Source organism: Prionailurus bengalensis, chromosome A1 (assembly GCF_016509475.1).
Source record: "Prionailurus bengalensis isolate Pbe53 chromosome A1, Fcat_Pben_1.1_paternal_pri, whole genome shotgun sequence".
NCBI classification, from domain to species: Eukaryota; Metazoa; Chordata; class Mammalia; order Carnivora; family Felidae; genus Prionailurus; species Prionailurus bengalensis.
The window spans coordinates 110070464-110093063 of record NC_057343.1 but is presented as its reverse complement, the minus strand read 5'-3'; the positions used below and the strand labels follow the sequence as shown (position 1 = coordinate 110093063).

At 37.7% G+C, this 22600-nt stretch overlaps 1 protein-coding gene across 2 annotated transcripts in view; it reads right to left on the bottom strand.

The window, feature by feature from the left end:
• Window positions 1-22600, bottom strand: part of RAD50 (RAD50 double strand break repair protein) — an 85899-nt gene that overhangs the window by 11195 nt on the left and 52104 nt on the right. For both annotated transcript variants that reach the window (XM_043587371.1, XM_043587381.1), the window contains 5 exons: window positions 22242-22352; window positions 20717-20809; window positions 20522-20635; window positions 15055-15182; window positions 13547-13771 (listed from right to left, as the gene is read on the bottom strand). In XM_043587371.1, the coding sequence (XP_043443306.1) occupies window positions 13547-13771; window positions 15055-15182; window positions 20522-20635; window positions 20717-20809; window positions 22242-22352 (671 nt within the window). The remainder of the gene's footprint in view (window positions 1-13546; window positions 13772-15054; window positions 15183-20521; window positions 20636-20716; window positions 20810-22241; window positions 22353-22600) is intronic.

The following is a 22600-nucleotide window of genomic DNA, read 5'->3' as shown; positions in this document are numbered from 1 at the left end:
ACCTGAGCTGAAATCAAGAGTCAGCTGCTCAACCAACTGAACCACGCCCGAGACTGGGAATTCTTTCCAAGGGAGAAGCTATAAATAAGAAGACTAAAGGTTTGCCTACCTAAAAATTAAATGTCACAAATAATACCATAAAGTTAACGGTAAAATGACAAACTGGGAGTAACTACTTGCAATGTACGTGAAAAGGATTACCATCCAAAATCTATAAAAACGTGGTACAAATCACTATGAAAAACACAACCTAATAGTAATCTGGTAAAGAGATTTATGAACAGGAAATTCTAAGAAAAGAACTACAAATAGCCTACATATGAAATGACATTTAACCTCACAGGTAAATAAGGAAATGTAAACTCAAGTGAGAATGTTTTTGTACAGTGGATTGGCAAAAAGTAAAAAGGCTGATAATGTGAAATGCAGTCATGGAGAAATGGGCACTTTCACACATTACTAGTAGAAACATAAATTTTGTGTTTTTCAAAGGTGATTTGGCACTAACAAGTTAAAAATGCATATATACTCTGTCCCATTAACTCTGTTTCTAAGAAGCTATCTTTCTGGTACCTCTGCCCAAGTGTGCAAAGACATACACTATAGCATTATCTGTAGTATCAAACATTTAAAATCTTCCTTATATATCCAGATCAAGTAGGTAACATCCATTTTATAGAGTATTATGCAGCCATTAAAAATAACAAGGTACTTATATATCTGAATATAAAAGATTTTCATCACGTTAAGTGACGTAAAAGAAAAATACCTACAGTGTGATCTATACACAGTAATAGATCTATACACAGTATAGATCTATATACAGTAATAGATCTACACACAAAGATCTATTTCTGTGTATGTAACATGCAAAAAGCCCTGTGAGGGAAATGAAAATATGTCACCAGAGTAATAATACTTAAGTACTCAATAAATGTCAGTCACTGTCATGGAAATGTGACATGGAAATGTCAAGTCCAATGTGAAGCTTGTTCTGTGATTTACATAGTAATGGAGAACAGGAAAGCATAAATATCTATAATATAAGGCTAAATGGTACAAGCGATACAAATATGGAATATAAAGGAACAAAAAATTACACTGTTTGGGAAGCACTTCAACAAGGTAACATTCCTAGAGGAGAAGCAGCACAGGAAAATGTGAGATATCTTAAGGGAATAAACTCGTTCAGTTTGGTTAGAATATAGTGGGTAGTAAGACATGAAATGGGAAAGACCAGATGTGGAAAGTCTTTCCTAAAATTAGAAGCAAACAGGGACCACTACCTTTAGAAAAATAAACCTGGTAGAAGTACAACAGGAGTAGGAAGGAATAAAGAGGTGGAAGCTACCACAGTAATACAGGTAAGAGTGGGAGGGTCTGACTGAGTAGGTAGGCATGGACTGTGGAAGAAAAGCAGTTCTGAGACAGGGCAGGACCCTGTGGAAGATGACAGACACAAACCCAAAGATTAACCTCACATGCCGTGCAGCCCCTGGACTTTATAGATAATGAACATTTAAGAATGATCTTGAAAATCCATGACCTATAGGAAACTATTATTCTGCTTAGGCAAAGATATGTATTTCATGGGCCGGAAACTGTTGTAGGTAAATGGTCATCTGAGTAGTTACATCAGTCCCACCATGTGCCTGGAATGTGGACATCACTCAGTTACATTTATACTCACTCTTGTGAATTAGTATGTCTTGTGAAACATACTTTATTTTTTAAAAATGTATGAGAGCACATGCATGCAAATGGGAGAAGGGCAAAGAGAGAAAGAGAGAATCCCCAGCTGACTCCACATAAAAGCACAGAACTTGCGCCAGAGCTCGGATCTCACAAACTGTGAGATCTTGACCTGAGCCTAAAGAGATGCTTAAATAAGCCACCCAGACGCTCCAAGAAAGACTTGTTTATAAATTATTTAATCTTATATTTAAATGCTCCTAAACATGTAAGAGATTTCCTTAAAAATTTCAGTAATAGTTGCATTTTATGAGGACAAATTATGGCTTTAGTGGTATTTATATTCTGATGATCTATAAAAGTGTTAAAATGTGATGCTCACAAATGACAAAGGTTTAACCTATTTCTATTTGAAAGGGGGCACTATGAGGCCAGGAAGACAAAAAGACATGTGTCAGTGAAACTACGCAGCATGATACTGTAGTGGCAGATCTATGTCCAAACTCATAGAATGTACAACACTAAGAACGAATCCTAATGTAAACTACACATTTTGACGGATTATGATGTGTCAGTGTAATACCACTCTGGTGAGGGATGGTGACAGTGGGGGAGGCTATAGTTGTGGTGTGAGAACGGCGGGAGAATGGTGGTTTGTATATGACAAATCTCAGTACTTTCTGCTCAGTTTTGCTGTGGACCTAAAACTGCTCTAAAATAGTCTATTTGAAAAAAGAGAGAGAGAGAGAGAGAGAGAGAGAGAGAGAGAGAGAGAGAGAGAGAGAGATCTGTGCCAACATAGCATGTGGGCTGTTTCCATCCATGTCCCTCTTCCTTCTTCACAGAGGCGCATCTTTTAAATGCCAGGCTGTCTATATGGTCCTCTGGCACCTTTTTGCACCATGGCTTCTGCCCCACTAATTAGGTAATCCTCCTTTCGGCTGTAAGTTGTTCAACTCTCCCACACTTGCCTCTTGCTCTTGGACCTTTAATAAAAAGCTTCTGTAAGCATCTGAGTAACTGTCCTCCTAAGTCTATGTGGGTTCCAGTTTGAAGTCACAAGTGAAGTTATTAGGCCTCCCCAGAACACTAAGGGAGTCCACTTACTGCTGCTCTGATGCCACTTTTTAAATCATTTCAGGAATCAGCTATTAGCAGAGAACACCTGAAAAGCACCTGAACCTGAATTAGCACTAGAACACCTGAAAAGCAGACATTCGAGAACAGGTATCTGAGGGGTTGGAAAAATATCACCAACAGACGAAAACTTCACCTGTCAGGAAAAGACCTTTCTAGTTCTTACTTCTTTCATTATTTAAACCATAACCAGAGTGAAAGATACCAAGAAAGAAAAACTACCATTCTGCAAAATGTGAAGTGATGCTCAAAACCTGAAGTGTGCATAAAATGGTAGAGGGAACTGGATTTCCCCCCCGGTCTCAGCTATTTCACTGAATAAAACATTAACTAAGAGGGCCAAATACATACATGCCTTACTAATAGAAAAAAATCAGTTCAGGAGTATGATAAAAACTACTAACTTCATGAAAATTAACCAACTTAGATTAGAAAAAAGCAGTAAAAAGATTATACCTTCAAAATCCATTTTCCAACATTATCCTCATCCTTGTATTTAAAATTGTACCAGATTTTGAGATATATAAATTGCTAAAATAACTGGCTAGGGCCACAGCTATTGATGGTTACACTGGATACTCTTCCCTACTGCCCTAGTACTTATCACTGTCAGAACTTCCTGTCTTCCTACATTTAGGTCAGCGGAAGTGCTCTTGTAGAAAGGAATGATATCATGAGTGTCACGTTCTACTGAGTATCATGTTCTGAACTAACAGTGATTTTCACTACTAAGCAAAACTCAAAATCTGTCATTTACCAAACTGAAGCTGTAAAGTTTAAAAGAAAAATGACTTCTTTTTTCTAAATGAAACCCTTAAAGACTATTAAATTAATATCCTAAAACACTTAAAACTACTGAACTAATTGCCTTTAGCCAGACTCCTAAATACCAGCTTTTAAAATTCAGGCAGTGGTTCAACCACACTGAAATATAAACATTTAGTTAAAAAAAAAAAAACTGCAGTGAGTGAGAAATACTACTAGCTATCTTCTGGTTTTGTAATCTACCTGCTTGATGCTAGAGAGGCTACTGGTGTGAAATTGCACTGTGCGCACAGTGAGGGTGAGAATGGTGGCCATGAGGCGAGCACTGGATCAAGCCCTCTTGTAAGCTCTCCTTGAGTACAGGGAGCCAGGCTCTAAACAGACTCACATAGTTGGCTGCCTTGGCTGCAAAACTATAAAAGCTACATGTTTTCATTGAGTTTTAGAAGAAGTGTGACTTAATATGCAACATTCTACATTTGGGGAAAAATGACAGTGGAAAGTTTGGGGCATAGGATAGATTACTGCACTTTTAAGTGATACATTCCAAAAATCATTTAATTTTAATTGATATCTTCTTTTAAAGGGGTAAGGGATAATATATTCTAAATGATGTAGTTTTCCCCCTTCTCATCTAGTAGAAGTGTCTCTGACCACTGACAATGCTTATAATCAGTGATGTTTTTAGATGATTACTAATAACAGATGGTAATCGGCTTTTCTTGAAAATGCACTGCTAATTTCCTGTGTTACCTTAAATAGACAGTCGAATGCAACAATACACGGATTGCATGCTTCATTCTAAGAGGTGAAACAATGAGGGAAATTTTGGACCTTTCTAGGTGAGAAGGCAAATTTAAGGCTCACAGTATAAACTTTAAGAAGGCCACTGTTTGCAAGCACAAGCCCACAGAGCCTCAATTTGGGGGAAATCTGTACCAGTTTTCTTCTCATTTAGAAGAATCCATCTGATTACCAGATAACAGAACTCAGTAAACAGCCTGGCTTTGTTCCTTAGGCAAGCCTAAATTGCTGGAAAGCACCTCTGCACCTCCCCGCCCCCACAAGCTCCTCCTGACTGGCCCCATCAAGCCCCCTCACACTGTTCTGTGTGATGGCTGTGGCACTGAGGCACTTTTGTCTACTAAAGTGCCCTTTGTTCATTATTCAAGGCCAAGGTCAAATACAGACTGTGGAGCACCTACCATGGTCTCCACTACTGGACCATTAGCAGTTTGCAGGAGGCATAGGGTATGTTATTCCCATCTTCCCCAGAGCTCGACAAGAAAATACTAACAGGGATTTTTGAATAAACATGTGCCTTAATTTAGGGAATTCCTCTTCTTCCTGCTGCCAATGCCTCTTAGGGTATGCAGGGATTGCTTGATGGGTCCTAGGTCTAGTTTTCTATTCAGTTAACATATATGAAACCCTAAGTCTGGAAGTCAGTGTAATAAGACAGAGTTACCTTGCGGTAGAATACATGCAAGTAAAATTTAAAAGACCAGCCTACCTAATTTGGCCCCTCAGTCCCCTCTACCTATCACCCCACTTTCCGGCTCCCCTTCAAAGAACGTTTTGTAAGAATTATCTATACTCACTGTCTCTACTTCTTAACCTCACTCTCTCCTCATCCAACTTCAAAGCTTCAGTTCAAACCATGCCACTAAGATTGCTCCTCAAAATCATTAACACCTCCATTTGTCAAAATGAGGGGTCACCTGTAAGTGCTCATCTCATCTGATCTCTCAATAACACTAGATTTTTGAAATACTTTCTTTACTTGGTTTTTAAGATACCATGCCTTTTATTTTTTATTTTATTTTAGAAAAAGCGAACACAAGTAGGGGAAAGGGGCAGAAAAAGAGGGAGAGAGAGAATTTTAAGCAGGCTCCATGCCCAGCGCAGATCCTGAAGCAGGGCTCGATCTTAGGACCTTGGGATCATGACCTGAGCTGAAATCAAGAGTTGGATGCTCAACCGAGTCACCGAGGATACCGTATCTATAAAAATTTTTCTACTTCATGAGCTACTTCATTTGATTTGTAAACATTAAGAGTCACGGGACCCTTCCCTTCTCTATCTATAGTTCTCTCATGTAATCTGCGTGGCTTTAGATACTACATATACGCTGATGATTCCCAAATTTATACCTTACTCCTAAAGTCTAGACTCTATACATCCAACTCCTTGATGTGCCTATAGGAACCTCATTCTCAGTTAAGTATCTGACTCTTGATTTTGGCTCAGGTCATGATCTCATTTGTGGAATCAGGTCCCTCCGGCTCTAGGCTGACAGTGTGGAGCCTGCGTGGGATTCTCCCTTTCCTTTTTCTCTGCCCCTCCCCCGCCTGCTCTTTCTTTTAAAATAAATGAATAAACTTAAAAAAAAAAAAAGTGTCTAAAAAGCCTCTCGATTTTCCTTTCCAAATCCTGCCCATTTCAAGGAATCGCAGTTTATTCCACCTTTTGCTTAAGTAAAATTATGTAGGAGCAATCTCTGATTTTTTTCTTTCCTTTTCCTCCCTTGCATTCAATTCAGAAGCAAGGCAGTCAACTCCATTTCCAAAACAAATCTTGAGTCCATCTGCTTCTCTCCATTTTCACTCCTACCTCCCTAGTCTAGTCCACCACCATCTCTTGGATTAATAGAACAGTCTCCTCACTAGTCTCATTTCTATTCTTGTCCCCCTACAATACATTCTGCAAATAGCAGCCAGTACAATTTCTTCAAACTATGGATCAGATTATATTACTTCCCTACTTCAAACCCACCAGGGACTACCTATCATACAGAGAATAAATGCAAGGGCACCACACAGTCTGGGAACCATCTATCTCTGACCTCATTCCCCTGCTCACTATATTCTAGCTATGCTTGCCTTCTTCCTAGTCCTTGAACTCCTCCTGTTCAAACTAGTCTTGGGGCCTATACATCAGATATTCTCTCCACCTGGAAGGCTTGCATCTCAGCTTTTTGCCTATGTTGTTCCCTGTCATGAGTCAGGCCCCAGCTTAAATGCCACATTCTGTTGCCTTAGAAAGACCTCAAGTAGCCCCTGAATTACACCTATCACTGAAGTTAATTTTGGGTAATCTTGGACTCTCTTCTCAATCTTGATAAATACTTGATCTTTACAGGTAGATTAAGGCTAACAGTATTCAATTAACATTAAACGTCCCTTCTGTTTAGCTCCCACCCTTGAAAAATTTGGTCTCAAAGAATGTTTAAATAGGAAGAGAAACCTACATGTTCTTCAAGTTCCACAGTACTAGTAAAGAATAGACAGTATAAGAATTTATACAGGGGCATCTGGGTGGCTTAGCTGGGTGAGTGTCTGACTCTTGATTTTGGGTCAGTTCATGGTCTCACAGTTGTGGGACTAAACCCCGCATATGTTTGGGATTCTTTCTCTCCTCTCCACCCTTTCCCCCCTCGTGCTCGCTCTCTCTCTTCCCTCAAAATAAACTTTAATACCTTAAAATCATTAAAAAAATAATTTATATTAAAGAATGGAAGATAACAAAGAAAGCTGCCTTAAATGGCCTCTTAGTTTTCCTTATAACTCTGACTCTATACTATTATAACTGAGTTAAAAAAATTTTCCATTTTATAGATAAGAAAACTGAACCCCAGGACACTTAAATAATTTGCTAAATGTCAAACGTCAGAATATGAATTAAAGTAGTCTCCATAGAAAAAACTTTTAACCATCTATTACAAATTTTTGATGCTTTAAAAAGGAAGAATTTGCCAACTTTTACAAAAACATTTTCCACTTTGTAAGGTTTTTATTTTTTCAAGACAACCTATTTAAGTTACTCTACTCTATAAAAGACGTTTTTAATCATAAAAATCTCTTAGGATTCTTGTCTCTTGAAATAAACTTGCCTTACTAGGAGTAGGTCTCCTATTTCTTAGTGCTCAGAAAATGTTTGACAAGTTTACTGGGCATCTGCAGCATCTGTTGCTTAAGAACTAAAAAAGTAAAAAGCTTCCTAAAGGCATAAATATAGGAGGTAGCTGAAAAGACTAAAAAGAATCTGAAAGGCAAAAGGGGGAGGGGGGAGAAGACAATGTGTGTACATACAGTCTGCTGGGCAAGGATTTTTAATGTCTTGCTAGAGTTCTTGTTTCAAAACCTAGCATTTTGGAGTGCCAGGGTGGCTCAGTTAAGTGTTTGATTTTGGCTCAGGTCATGACCTCACAGTTTGGGAGTTTGAACCCCATATCAGGATCTCTGCTGTCAGCACAGAGTCTGCTTTGGATCCTATCTCTCACTCTCTCTCTGCCCCTCCTCCGCTGACACTCTCCCAAATAAAAAATAACCATTAAAAACAAAAACAAAAATGAATAAACTGGAAAAAAAAATCTTAAATTTCAACACTTTAAATTACTGGGTCTAAAAACTAGGGGAGTTTCTGGGGCACCTGGGTGGTTCAGTGGGTTAAGTGTCCAACTTTGGCTCAGGTCATGTGATGATCCCAAGGGTCTGTGAGTTTGAGCCCCGTGTGGGGCTCTGTGCTGACAGCTCAGAGCCTGGAGCCTGCTTTGGATTCTGTGTCTCCCCTCTCTCTGCTCCTCCCCCACTTGTTCTCTCTCTCCCTCTCTCTCTCAAAAATAAATTTAAAAACTTAAAAAAATAATAAAATAAAACTAGGGGAGTTTTCAAGATTCACAAAGGTTAAAAAACAAAGAGTTCCCGCTTGGTGCATGCATACATTTCCATGAGCCTTTCTGGACCCAGGAAGCTGTGTAATGTTAACCTATCACTCACAATGAAAGAAAACAAAAGATGTATCCCTAGAATAACCAATAACCCCACTAAGAGTTTTTGGAACTCTAACTTCATTCAACAAAAGTCTTAGTAGTATTCATTTCTAAAAAATGAATTAAAAAAAATGACCAACAGAATTGGCTGATTCCCAGTTTTCACAGTAAAAGGATCTAATTTGTCTTAAAATATTATGAGCTTCCCCAAACTTGTATCATCCCAGGTTATGGCTAGGTGATTCTGGGGCCACCTTTATTTTCATCATCAACTAAAATAGCCTCATACTAAAAGCAAGGTCCTCCTGCCTTCCTGAGTCCTGTGATCTGAATGTCACTGCTGAGGCCGGTCTGCTGACTATGTACTTTCTGACCAGACGAAAACTTAGAAGAGATCCTTCTGTATAGTTCTCTTACCACTGAGGAAGATATTTTCCTTTTCAGAAAACAACAAAATCTAAGGTAACTGATACTTCTGCTACAAATGCCTAGAAACAAGATCAAATTTTTAACAATAAGTAGTTTATATTCATAGTTGAGTTCATAAGAAATAAAGGGAAATCCCTATGTGATGGAGACAAAGAAGAAAATGAAAACCAGAATAATCATCTGATACTGCAGCTAAACTTTATTATTATTTTCATAACCTTAGGATTGGGTACTATCAACCAGAAGATGAGACACGGGCCCAAGTGAGGCACAAAGTTAGAAGTGATTCCCAACTTAAAGGCTGAGACTCTCTTTTTCTTTTTGAGAGAGAGAGGCAGAGGAAGACGGAGAGAGAATCGCAAACAGGCTCCACCCTCAGTGTGGAGCCCAATGCGGGGCTCGATCCCACTACCATGAGATCATGACCTGAGTCAAAATCACGAGTCATAGCAGGATGGGTTTAAGGTTCAGTATTTTACTACCAGTGTAGTTCAATAACTCCCAAATTGAGAAATTAACATAAAAACTTGACCCAGGTTAGTGTTATCTCTGGAACTCCTAGCAGATCAAAACCAAAACTGACTCTATGTCTATGTTAATAGGGAGCACAAATAGCAGCTAAAGAATTTGTGACCTGGAAAATATTTATTAGGAAGCGGGCCAGTTTATTACCAGTATATATAAATCTCTGTAGGTAAGGATGAGAAAGTCTATTTCTGTCTAAAGGGGGGAATAGAGAGAAATGAAGAAAGGATAGTATTTGAGGAGATAATACATGAGAACTTTCCAAAAGTGATGAAAGCTATCCATCCTCAGATCTATACAGTACTTGAACAGATGAAAGAAAAATGCAGAATGATGGAGACAAATAAAAACCTTAAGAGAACAAAACTAGAGAACAAAGGCATATTACCTCCAAAGGAATAATTAGACTGATTTCTCAACAGCAACCATAGAGGCCAGGATAAAATGGAATATTTTCAAAGTGGCAGGAAAACAAAAAAACACACCTCTCAATCTAGAACTCTCTGCCCAGCTAATATATCAAGATTGAGAGCAAAGACTTTTAGTGGCTGAAAGAGAATTCACTACCAACAATCCTACACTGAAAAAAATCAGTAAGGGTGGTACTTCGGGGGGGGGGGGGGGGGGGGAAGGGAAATGGAACCTAAAAAAGCAGAGCAGAATTTTTTAAAAACTGGTAAACATGAGGGTTTATCCAAATAAGCACTGAGCGGGGCACCTGGGTGGCTCAGTCAGTTAAGTGTCTGACTTTGGCTCAGGTCATGATCTCACAGTTTGTGACTTCAAGCCCTGCAATGGGTTATGTGCTGACAGCTCAGACCCTGACCCTGCTTCGGATTCTGTGTCGCCTCTCTCTCAGCCTTTCCCGGCTCATGCTCTGTCTCTCAAAAATAAAACAAAAAAATTTCAAAGAAACACTAAGTATGAACCACCACCACAGCAGTAATTATCACTACTTTGAAAGGATAGAGAAACACTAAGAAAAGAAAATACAACAAAACACTGACAACAAAAACACTGCAGAGAAGATCATCCATATTCAGGAAGAAGATAAAGCAATTCACATTAAAGCCATGGTTTTTAAACTTTGATGTGCATAAGAACTACCTAGAAGTTTTGTTAAAATACCACCTGCTTGGGGTGCCTGGGTGGCTCAGTCGGTTGAGTGTCCGACTTCGGCTCAGGTCATGATCTCACACTCCGTGAGTTCAAGCCCTGTGTTGGCTCTGTGCTGACAGCTCAGAGCCTGGAGCCTACTTCAGATTCTGTGTCTCCCCCTCTCTCTGCCCCTCCCCTGCTCATGCTCTGTCTCTGTCTCAAAAGTAAAAATAAAAACATAGAAAAAAAAATTTTTTTTAAATACCACCTGCTTAGCCTTGTCCCCCCAACACATCCAATCCAACAGGTCTAGAGCTCTGGAGCTGGGGGATGAGAATTTGCACTTCTAAGGAGTTCCAAGGTGAGGCTGATAATGCTGCTTCAGGACCTCTTCGAAAATCAACAGCACTTAATTTTAAGTCAAATACACATATTAAAAATTTACAGGTAAATACCCAAATAAGTAAGGGAGACTGTATCATTTACAACCCAGAGAAGGGAAAAATGAATAAACAAAAATAAATCAATCCCACCAAAGGCAGGTAAGTTGGGGGGGGGGGGTGGAGAACTAAATACAACTCTGTAAGTTATCATCCAAAATGAATTAAAATGACAATGAAAAAAACACAAAGATGGTCAGACTGAATAAAAAACAAAATTCTGCTATTTGTTGAATAGTAGTAATTAAGTCGGTCTCAGTAATGGCAAAAAGACAAAGTAACCAGCGACACAGAACAGAAAACCCAGGACAGACTCACGCACGTAGGGAATTCTGATATATAACAGAGATGACACTTCAAATCATTAAGGATTGACTATTGAATAAACAGAGCCAAAATGGCTGGTTATCAAGGGAAAAATGAAACTAGATTCCAACCTCTCACTTAGATAAAATTCAACTTAGAATTAAATACTTAAATGTAAATAGCAAAAACTAAAACTTTTAGAAGAAAATATAGTAGTAGGGTAGGATTTCTTAAGACACCAAAAGAACTAATTAGAAAAGATTTGTGGGGCACCTGGGTGCCTCAGTCGGTTAAGCATTCGACTTCAGCTCAGGTCATGATCTCACAGTTTGTGGGTTCGAGTCCTGCATCAGGCTCTGTGCTGACCGTTTGGAGCCTGGAGCCTGCTTCTAATTATGTGTCTCCCACTCTCTCTGCTCCTCCCTTGCTTGTGCTCTGTTTTCCTCTCTCTCTCTCTCTCTCTCAAAAATAAATAAACATTTTAAAAAATTAAAAAAAAAAAAAGATTTGTGGGGTGGCTGGGTGGCTCAGTCTGTTGACCATCCAACTTTGGCTCAGGTCATGATCTCACAGTTTGTAAGTTCATGTCCCTTGGTGGGCTCTCCACTTTCATTAAACAGCCCACTTCGGGTCCTCTGTCTCCCTCTCTCTGCTCCTTCCCTGTTCGCGCTCTCACGTGCTCTCTCCCAAAAATAAACATTAAAAATAAATAAATAAAATTTAAAAAAAGATTTGTGAATTCAACTAACTCAAAATCAAACCTGTTCATTAAAAGACACTGTAAGAAGGTGTAAAGATAAACATAAAAAGTTTGAGAAGATATTTATAATACATATAACTAAAAAAAATTGAAATGCAGAAGAGATAAAGAACATATGCAGATCACTACCACTCTCATTAAGACATTAAAAATAGGTGAAAGACACAAGCATTTCAAACAGGAAAAAAAAAGATTAAACGTGGAAAGATGCTACAGAGAACAAACTGAGGGCTGGTGGAGGGGAGGTAGGTGGGTGGGGTTAAATGGATGATGGGCACAAAACTTTTTTGGATGAGCACTGGGTGTCATATATAAGAAATGAATCAATGGGTTCTACTCCTGAAGCCAAGATACACTGTATGTTGTTAACTAACTTGAATAGAAAGAAAGAAAGAAAGAGGGGCGCCTGGGTGGCTCAGTCGGTTGAGGGTCCGACTTCGGCTCAGGTCACGATCTCACGGTTCGTGAGTTCGAGCCCCGCGTCAGGCTCTGGGCTGATGGCTCAGAGCCTGGAGCCTGCTTCCGATTCTGTGTCTCCCTCTCTCTCTGCCCCTACCCCATTCATGCTCTATCTCTGTCTCAAAAATAAATAAACATTAAAAAAAATTAAAAAAAAAAAAAAAAGAAAGAAAGAAAGAGAAAAGGAAGAGAAGGAACAAAAGGAAGGAAGAGAAGGAAGAGAAGGAAGGAAGATATAGATCATCAGAAATCAGGGGACTGCATATGAAGACCAAAATGATTTACCATTGTAAACCCATCAGATTCACTAAAACTAATAAACTGACAAAATCAGTGTCAGACGATGCATCAGAGAAAACCTTTACATTTTGCTAGCAGTGTAGTTTAAAGTCCTTGGAAGACAAATTTAACATTATTTTGTAAAATTTAGTGCCAAAAATTTTACTCCTACGTATGCCCGAGACAACCTCATACTTTTGCTCTAGAAGACATCACAAGAATGTTCCTAGCAGCAAAGGTTCTATCAGTAAAGACCTAAAAATAGCACAATATGTCCATCTCTAGGAAAATGGATACAGCATGGTGTATTTCCATGACACAATTTTGTACATCAGTGAAAATGAATGAACTATAGCTATAAACAACCTGAGTATATAAAAACCAGATAAAAAAGGCAAATCCTTGAAGAGGACACAGAATATGGTATTTTTTTTAAAAGCTCAAAAAAAAACACCCCAAAGTACATATGATAAAATTTATTATTATTATTATTATTATTATTATTATTATTATTATTATTTTGAAGCAGAGAAAGCAAAAATCTATGTCAGTGGTTCTGGGGAGCGAAGAGGACAGAAGGTTGAGATGAGGAGCTACTAAGTGGATCCCACCTAGTAGTAATGCAAGAGTTCTTGGAATGGGTGTGGAGGGTGGTATCAGGAGTAGTCTTTAAGATTTTAATGCTTTAAAACTTAACTTTGTAACTTAAGCATGCATGTGTATGCGTACACACACACACACACACACACACACACACACACACACATTTATTTCCATTCTTTGTTATGTATCAACTATATATAATAAGTAAAAAAAAGGGAAAATATGACTAAAACATGCTAGCTGATACTGCCGTGGAAACCAAATCCCCAGTCCAATACTTACTGGTCAAGGGTCTTATAATAAATGTCCAGATCCTTGTTCACAAGCTCTGTTGTTCTCATGACAATCATCATTTCCCTGTACTTTTCCTCCGCATCCCGAAATTGAGGTTCTCGAAGTTCTCTCTTAAAATGTATAATTTCTTCCTCATAACCTTTCTGTCGCCCTATTGCCAAACTGTGATTTCTTTTTATATTATCTATTTTTTCTTCCAATTTCTGATGTTCACTACAGAAGGTAAAAATGACAATTAAGGACAATTTTCAGCTTTTAGCAGCCTGAAATGGAAAAGCTGGATCTTTTTAGATATATAATAAGTCTCCTTAAGGCTTTAGTACTAAAGAAAATTTTCTTCCTTCCCAAATCTCTGAAGCATCCAGGTTTCTAAACAGCTGATTTCTGTGTGCCGAATAAGGAACCCTGAACACTGAACAAATTCCTTACTTTAAGCACTAACCTAAAAAAAAGTACTGTCAGTGATTAAATTACAAATTCACAAAATTCTGATTGTGAACCAAGAATGCACAATTATCAACACTGAGAAGTTACTAAGAAGGGTCATCATTTTGTTCACAGTACATCAGAGACAAAATACAATTTCATCTCAAACTATTAGTTTCTGTGGTATTAATAAAAGTTTGTAATCTACAAAATCTCACTTGCCCAAATAGAAGCATAATTATAACCCCAAAAGGTAAAATACACAAACTTTTTTGATAAGTTGGGAGGTAATACAGATTTGAATATGTGTTTTAAAAACCTTACTCATTTAACAGTTATGTATTAAGCACCTCTTATTAAGCACTGTTCTCCGGTTTATGGACATTCTTACAGAACTGGCCTGATTATGTTTTGTTGATATTTCTGTTGCATGCTAGTTGAAGACAGATTGGAAAAAGATCAGACCTACTTAGTAGTCTGAATGAATATAGACATCACTGTTATGTACCAGGCACAGAAGAAATTATAAAAATACCTGGCTTTTCTTCAGTAGCAAAGAATAAATTGTTTCGATTTTAAGTATCTTCTAAAAGCTTCACTCTTTCAACTTCAACACTGGGAGTGCTAACAATGCAATGTTAAAGAGCTGAGGCTTGGGAGCTAGGATATCTGGGTCACATTCCAGCCCTTCATCATAATTTCCTGTCGATTTTTTTTCCTGGGTCTCAATGTCCTAATGCTTTAAAAATGAGACTGAAGATGAAGAGCTCTTCCAGTTATAAAGTTTGACTTTTTCAATATATGAAAGAGATTTTTAAATAGCTAACTGGGGAGATCTGGGGACTTCGCATTTTTAATCCTGCCCATCACTCCAGTATGACTACAAATTCTTTATCACTTCTTTGGTAATTCAATTCGTAAAGCCCTGACATATAGTTGCATAAAAAAATCCATTCATCTCCCTGTAAGCCTCAAGGTACACTTATGCTAAAATTCTTTTGTAAAAAATATACTGAATATTGTTTACATTTCAATAAAAAGACCTTTAAAGGCTCCTTTTAAAAACATACTTTTTCATTTGTAAGACCTGCATTTGACCCATTTCCTTCAAATGCTGTTTTCTTTCTTCTTCAACTTCTTTTAGTTCCTCATTTCTTTTTCTTAAAGTAAGGTTATCTTGTAGCCATCTTTCTTGTATCTAAATAATATTAAATTGGTTAACAAAAACAATCAAGTTACCAACGTGAGACTCAATATACAGCTGTTGACAGGTGGTACTAATTCTGCCTTTACTTGGGATCATGTTAAACTCAACAGAGGGGGAATAAGCCAGTGCGAAGGGATCTTGAGGCCTGGAAAAATCTGTCTGGCTCATAAATACACAAAACAGATATTTAAAAGATGAAATAAAAGAATATAACTAGATGTTTTAGTATTTTATACTTAATGCCTCATTGGATCATCTTGCATGGGAACCCCACAAGAGAGACTACTGATGTAAAAGATCACAAGAGAGAAATATACTATCAGTCTCCCCCACTTTTTTTCCCCTATTTGTATCTGTCCCCTAACACGTGCCAAGGTTGTAAGAAGCGTTAGATATGTCAGATAGACCTTTACTTTCAAGCCGACAAATGACAGTCACAAGACAGTCAGAAATTTCACAAAAATAGTATATATCTACATAGTGATGACACTTTCCCTGGCCATTGAACTGAATTGAAAAATTTAAAAGTTGGCTGTTCTGAGTACTTCTGTCCTTAAAAAAGAAACCCAGTCACTTAGCGGCAGCAGCAACACCAACATAATTATTTCAGTAATTACCCTGGTGATTGTGGACTAGGCTGTCAAGAGCCAAAACAAATAGCTTATAAGGTGACTCTTTGGAATGTAGACAAAAAAATCTTGCAGAAACAGGTTTGGCTCATAAAAGCCTGAATATAGGAAACGCATCCCAAGTTCACAGTCTGGACTTTTCAAAGAGGAAGCTAGGACCCTCTTGCAGTAATCCTTGCAAATGAAATAAACTCAGTGGTGTGGGAAGTGGGAGGGAGGGGCAGACTTGTGGCAGTTATCTTCTTGCCAACAGTAATGGCACAGGAATTACTAAGGAATAAGGATCTGGGAGGTGGGTAAGAAAAAGGGAAGCCCAGTACTTCTGTCACATGCTTAAGTCTCCCATCTATGATTCAGTAATTTGAGATAGGTATTTTCTTAAACTGTCATTAAGGCCACCTTCAGTTTTCCTGCAAACAGTAATACAAATATACATATAAATGATACAGTTGTAAATGTCCTTTTGTTGCCAAGGTAACCTAATGTACCACTGCAGCTGCTGTGACTTTCAAAAATTCTCCCATAGTAGACTATGCTTGGACTTTTTAATTATTAGTAACAGAAAGCTAAGCATTTCTTTCTTTCTTTTTTTTTTTTTTAGGTCAGCTTCTAGTTGCCTTTAACTGTCATTCTGGAAGACAGTATACAGCACGGTAGTTAAGGAGCAAAAGTTTTGGACTCAGGTACACCTAGGCTCAAATCTCACCATTACAAAGCTTTCATATTTGATGACTTTGGGCAAATTAGTTTAAATTTTGAGCCTCAGTTTACTTATAAGACGGTGGTAATAATACCACCTGTCATACAGAGCTGATACGAAGATTAAATGAGTGAACATATGTAACCAGCACAGTGCCCGGCTCAGTAACTGATAGGGAAAAGCTTTTTGGGTTAAATGTGTCCTTAAGTTTTCCAATTATTGTTTACAAAACAAACTACTGGAGAAAGAGAAAAGAAAGCCAGATACAGTTATAATACAACAGAACTGTTTTTCTGTTATAGGAGCAATTTCACAATGTACGGTCAAGTTCTCCTTCTATTGCTGCTTTTGTGACCTGGGGCAAGACAGGTCACCTCCAGTTCCTTTCATCTAAAAAAGGAGGGAGGCAGGTTATTAAACTACCAAATTTTTTATTCTGTGGACTAAATTTAGTAGAGCTTAATCATGAAATAATGTTAAGCTCAATTTTAAATATTAACTCCAGTCATCCAGCTCAGATGACGGTTAATGCATGCAGTGGGGTACCTAAAGCAAACCTAAAAATTAGCTGCCTTCTAGGCAACTGTGATAGAATAGCACACTGAATAGATGCAGTTCAATGTCCATCAAGTCTGGTTGGGAAAAAGACCATGTAATTCTAGAGGATAGCTTGGAAGCTCGCAATGCTCTAGCTCAGTGACTGATAGATCAGAACCCCTGGGGAACTTTAACAAAGCATACATGCCTCTGCTCATGCCCCAGAAATTCTGATTTATTGGCCTATAATGGAAACTCAGACATGTATATTTTTAATAACACAGGTGATTTTTTTTTTTTTTTAGAAAACTGAGATGTAATTCATATACCATACAATTCACCATTTTAAAGTGTGTAACTCAGTGGTTTTAGTATATTCACAAGATTATGCCACAACTACTACTATCTTATTTCAGAACATTTACCACCCCCGAAGGAAATACACTAACACATTAGCAGTCACTTGATTCCCTTCTCTCTCCTTCCCCTAGCCCCTGGCAACCCTAATTTGCTTTCTGTCCCTATGGATATCTGCATTTCATATAGAAAGAATAATACAGTATGTGGTCTTTTGTGATTGGATTCTTTGATCACTTAGCATGTTGTTTTCAAGGTTTATCCATGTTGTAGCATATATCAATATTTTATTCCTTTTCGAGGCTGAATAATTTTCCATGAGTGAGGGTTAATGTTATGTGTCAACCTGACTGGGCCATGGGGTGCTTAGACATATGTTTGGAAATGTTGGTGGAACATTATTCTGAGTATGTCTTGAAATTAACATTTGAATTGGGAGACTAAAACAGACTGTCCCCCCTGCCCGCAGCCCCCCGCCCCCGCAATGTGGGTGAGCCTCATCACATTAACTGACAATGACCTGAAAAGAACAAAAACCTCCAAGTAAGAGGTAACTTCGCTGGCCTGAATGTATAAGCTGGAACAGTGGTCTTTTCCCGCCTTTAGGCTTGAACTGAAACCTTGGCTCTCCTAGTTCTCAGGCCTTCAAACTCAGACTGGAACTATACCATTGGCTTCCCTTGGTCTCCATCTTGCCAACTACAGATCTTGGGAGTTCTCAGCCTCTACAATCACGTAAGCCAATTCCTTCTAATAAACTCCTTTATATAAATTTGTATATAGGTATATATCCTATTGGTTCTGTTGCTCTGGAGAACCCTAATACATATGGATATACCACATTTATCCGTTCATCAGTTGATGACCATTTGGGTTATTTCCATATTTTGACTACTGTGAATAACGCTGCTATGAATATTCTTATACAAGTTTTTATGTGAACATGTTTAAAATTTTCTTGGTTGTATCCTGGGAGTGGTAAACCCAAGTGATTCTAATGGGTGCCCCTAGTTCTCTAAACACTCCAACATTTATCTTAGGCTTTAATCACACCACCTTCCAAAGAACACCTCATCAAGGAAAGATAAAAAAAGATGCTGAAACACACTGTGTGGGGGGAAAAAAAAAAGCAGGGCACCTGAGTGGCTCAGTTGATTAAGCATCTGACTTTGGCTCAGGTCATGATCTCACAGTTCTGGGAGTTCCAGCCCAGCATCAGGCTCTATGCTGACAGCTCAGAGCCTGGAGCCTGCTTCGGATTCTGTGTCTCCCTCTCTCTCTCTGCCTCCTGCCCCCCCAAATAAATAAACATTAAAAAAATTTAAAAGCCCCAAGACATTTGCTAAAGACCTATTTTTATTAATCTACACAGTGTCCTCCTTGCCATAAATGCCTATGGGAGACATTTTTCTCTGGTTTGATTACAGGGAACTGGTTTCCTTTCAGCTGAGACAATGTAAATCTTAACTTTGTAACTTCCCATCTTCATGTGACTACTAAAATCTTTAACAAGCATATCACATTTCATGGGCTACATTTATATACTTATTACTCTCCTGGTTTTACCTTCTTGTCCATATTTCCATAGAGTCTCATTTTTCCACTAACTTAAAATGTTATTTGGCATTGCTCTATGTATATAACTTACTAAATAATTTCTGGAACAAGGAAGGTTACAAAAGTAAACTAATACAGTCAGATCTACTAAAGTTTAGACCATCAACTTAAGGGTCACAAATGGGTAAATCTTAATGACCTCTACATATGTTTATATATGGAGGAACATTAACGATTTATAGACTGTGATTTTAAATAGACCATCCCTATGTAAACTAGTGATTAACTAAACGTTATTATACATACCATCATATATTTATAGTTATTCAGCATTTATTAGATGGCAAAGATTTACTTTTTTTAAAAGATTTTATTAAACAAAAAAAAACTTTATTATTTTTAAGGAATCTCTACAACTAACATGGGCCTTGAACTCACAACCCTGAGATCAAGAACTGCATACCCCACTGACTGAGCCAGTCAGGCACCCCTAGGTGGTAGAGATTTACTTTTCACTAATATTTATATATTTGAAATACCTGGCACTATGGCTAGAAGCCCTGCAGAAAGGTGATAGAGCTAATCTTCAAAAAGATTTTTAACCATCATTTATAACTAGGTGATTAAAGCACTCATATAGCAAATTTTGTTTAAAACAGCAGGAGGAAAGAAATGATAGAGCTTTTAAAGACATTAACTACAATGCTTACATAAGATAAGGAATTATCTTTAACAAGATAATTTCTCAATGTGATTTTAATTACAATGCAGAAATTAATTTCCTTAATAGGGAAAATGAAATAGGAATCAATTGAAAAATGACTTAATATATAGACATTTTAGTTGTAACTTTTAAGATTATTATACCTCCATCCTTGTTTTGTGTGACTTTATCTTGCATTAAGAAAAGAAATAAAAAATAAAGATATATGTAGGATATTCATTGCCACCACTTGCAATAAGAAAAAAGTAATCAATTTACGGTACACACACAAAATCGAGTATTTCATCATCATTACAAAGAATGTGGTGGGTGGATGAGATGACTTGGTATGTAAGACCAAATTGTGCTAAGTGAAAAAAGGTGTAGAATATCAATGGTATGATCCCATATGTAAAAAGTGTATATATATATATATATATATACACACACACACACACACACACACACACACACGTACACACAGATATTGATCTACCCACCTGTTGATATGAATAAGCAACTTCTATAAGAACAAACAAAAAACTGTTACCAGTAATGACATCCAGGAGTGAGACCGGGAATTGGCAGAGGGGAGGGAGAATTTTAATTTATAAAATTAGTTTAATTTTATGTTTAAAATTTTATATTTAAAATCTTTTATGTTTACACTTTTACTAAATGTGTCTTTTATGAGAAATAAAATTGAAAGGAAGAAAAGACTATGTTCTTACAACTGCTTTTCTCTGTATGTATTTTTATCCAACGGATCTACTGAAAGTAAAAGTAAAAATGAAAACATAAAGACTGGTATAAGTGATATCATAAGCTACTAACAAAAAAGACCTACCTTCTGTGTATCAATATCTTGTCTCATGATTCCCATCTCTTTATTTATATTTTCTTTGTGTTTCTCACATTCACTTAGTTGAGCTATCACTTTATTAAGTTCATTTTCTTTTTGCTACAAAAAAGAAAATTCTTTGAAGAATTTTTACAAAAGAAAAAATTATAAGTAAATAAATAATTTTAAGTTTTAAATTACCTTCTTATAGTCATCTTTCCCATCTTGAATATAATTCTCAATGTCCTTCATATAACCATGAATATTTTTAACTTTCTCTTTGATATCATTCGTCTGTGAAAAAATATTTTAGTATTTATTTAATACTAATGTTTATTTATACCAGAGCATTTAAGAAGATTTATTTCCAAGGAAATAAGGTAACAAAAACTTCATAGATGAACACAGTGAAACACTGGCTTAGAAGCTGGAGCTTTGTGCTCCAGTTTCCATCAACTGCAAATGTTATAATCTGAGATAATTCCCCTGTCTATGGGATTGGATTAAAGAAATCTCTATTCTCAACTTCTATTTTAGATCAAGAAGCAAAATAATTTAATATTAATCCTTACTCTAACAAGAAGTTTTTAAAGTTTATTTATTTTGAAAGAGGGGGGAAGAGAGAGACAAAGAGGCAGAGAGGGACAGAGAGAATCCCAAGCAGGCTCTGCACTGTCAGCATAGAACCTGTGTGGGACTCAAACCCACGAACCATGATATCATGACATGAGCTGAAACCAAGAGTCAGACACTTAACCAAATGAGCCACCCAGGTGCACCCAGAATTTTTTTAATTTTTATAAGTTTATTTATTTATTTTGAGAGAGAGAGAGAAAGCGGGGCAGGGGCAGAGAGAGAGGGAGAGGGAAGGAGAGGGAGAGAGGGGGAGAGGGGGAGAGGGGGAGAGGGAGAGAGAGAGAGAGAGAGAGAGAGAGGGAGAGAGAGAGACAGACAGACAGACAGACAGACAGACTCCCAAGCAGGCTCTGTGCTGTCAGTGAAGAGCCTGACACAGGGCTTGAACCCACAAACCTCAAGACCATGACCTGAGCCAAAACTAAGAGATGGACGCTTAACTGACTGAGCCACCCAGGCAGCACTCCCCAAGAATTCTTTTTAATTTTTGTTTATTTATTTATTTAAAACGTTTTATTTATTTTTGAGACAGAGAGAGAGCATGAACGGGGGAGGGTCAAAGAGAGAGAGGGAGACACAGAATCGGAAACAGGCTCCAGGCTCTGAGCTGTCAGCACAGAGCCCAACGTGGGGCTCGAACTCACGAACTGTGAGATCATGACCTGAGCCAAAGTCGGACGCTTAACCGACTGAGCCACCCAGGCGCCCCTAATGTTTGTTTATTTTTGAGAGAGAGAGAGAGAGAGAGAGAGAGAGAGAGAGCGAGCGAGCGAGCACAAGCAGGGGAGGGGCAGAGAAAGAGGGAGATACAGAATCTGAAGTAGACTCCAGGCTCCAGCTGTCACTAAAGACCCTGATGTGGAGCCTAAACCCACAAAGTGCAAGATCATGACCTGACCTGACATCGGACGCTTAATCGAATGAGCCACCAGGCACCACTAATGAGAATTTTTAATGTCAGGATTATGTCACAAATCTCAAAATACTATTTATGTTTTTAATTTCATGTGAAATGCTAGTATCTAACATCATGCTCTGAACATAAGTTTAATATATATATATGATAACAAAAATATAAATGAAATCTTACTTTATCCTGTGCTATTTTGTTGCTTGCATTTTTTTTATTGATTAATTCTTCTTTTTCCTGCTGGAACTTCTCCAATGTTGTTTCTAAAGGGCTTAACTGCTCTTTAGCATCCTAAAAATACAAAATACAGAATTTTATATTATATTCCATTATCTTATTTCAAGTGTCAGACTTTATAGCCCTAATCAAAGTACTTTGTATGTACCAGGCTTTAAAAATTAACTCATTTGCTCCTTCCAAACACTCTATATAAACCCTACCATCCCATATTTCAGATCAGTAAACAGGCATACAAATGATTTGAGGTCACAACAGCCAGTAAATGAAGAATCCAGTATCCAAATTTCGTTTAGCTCCAG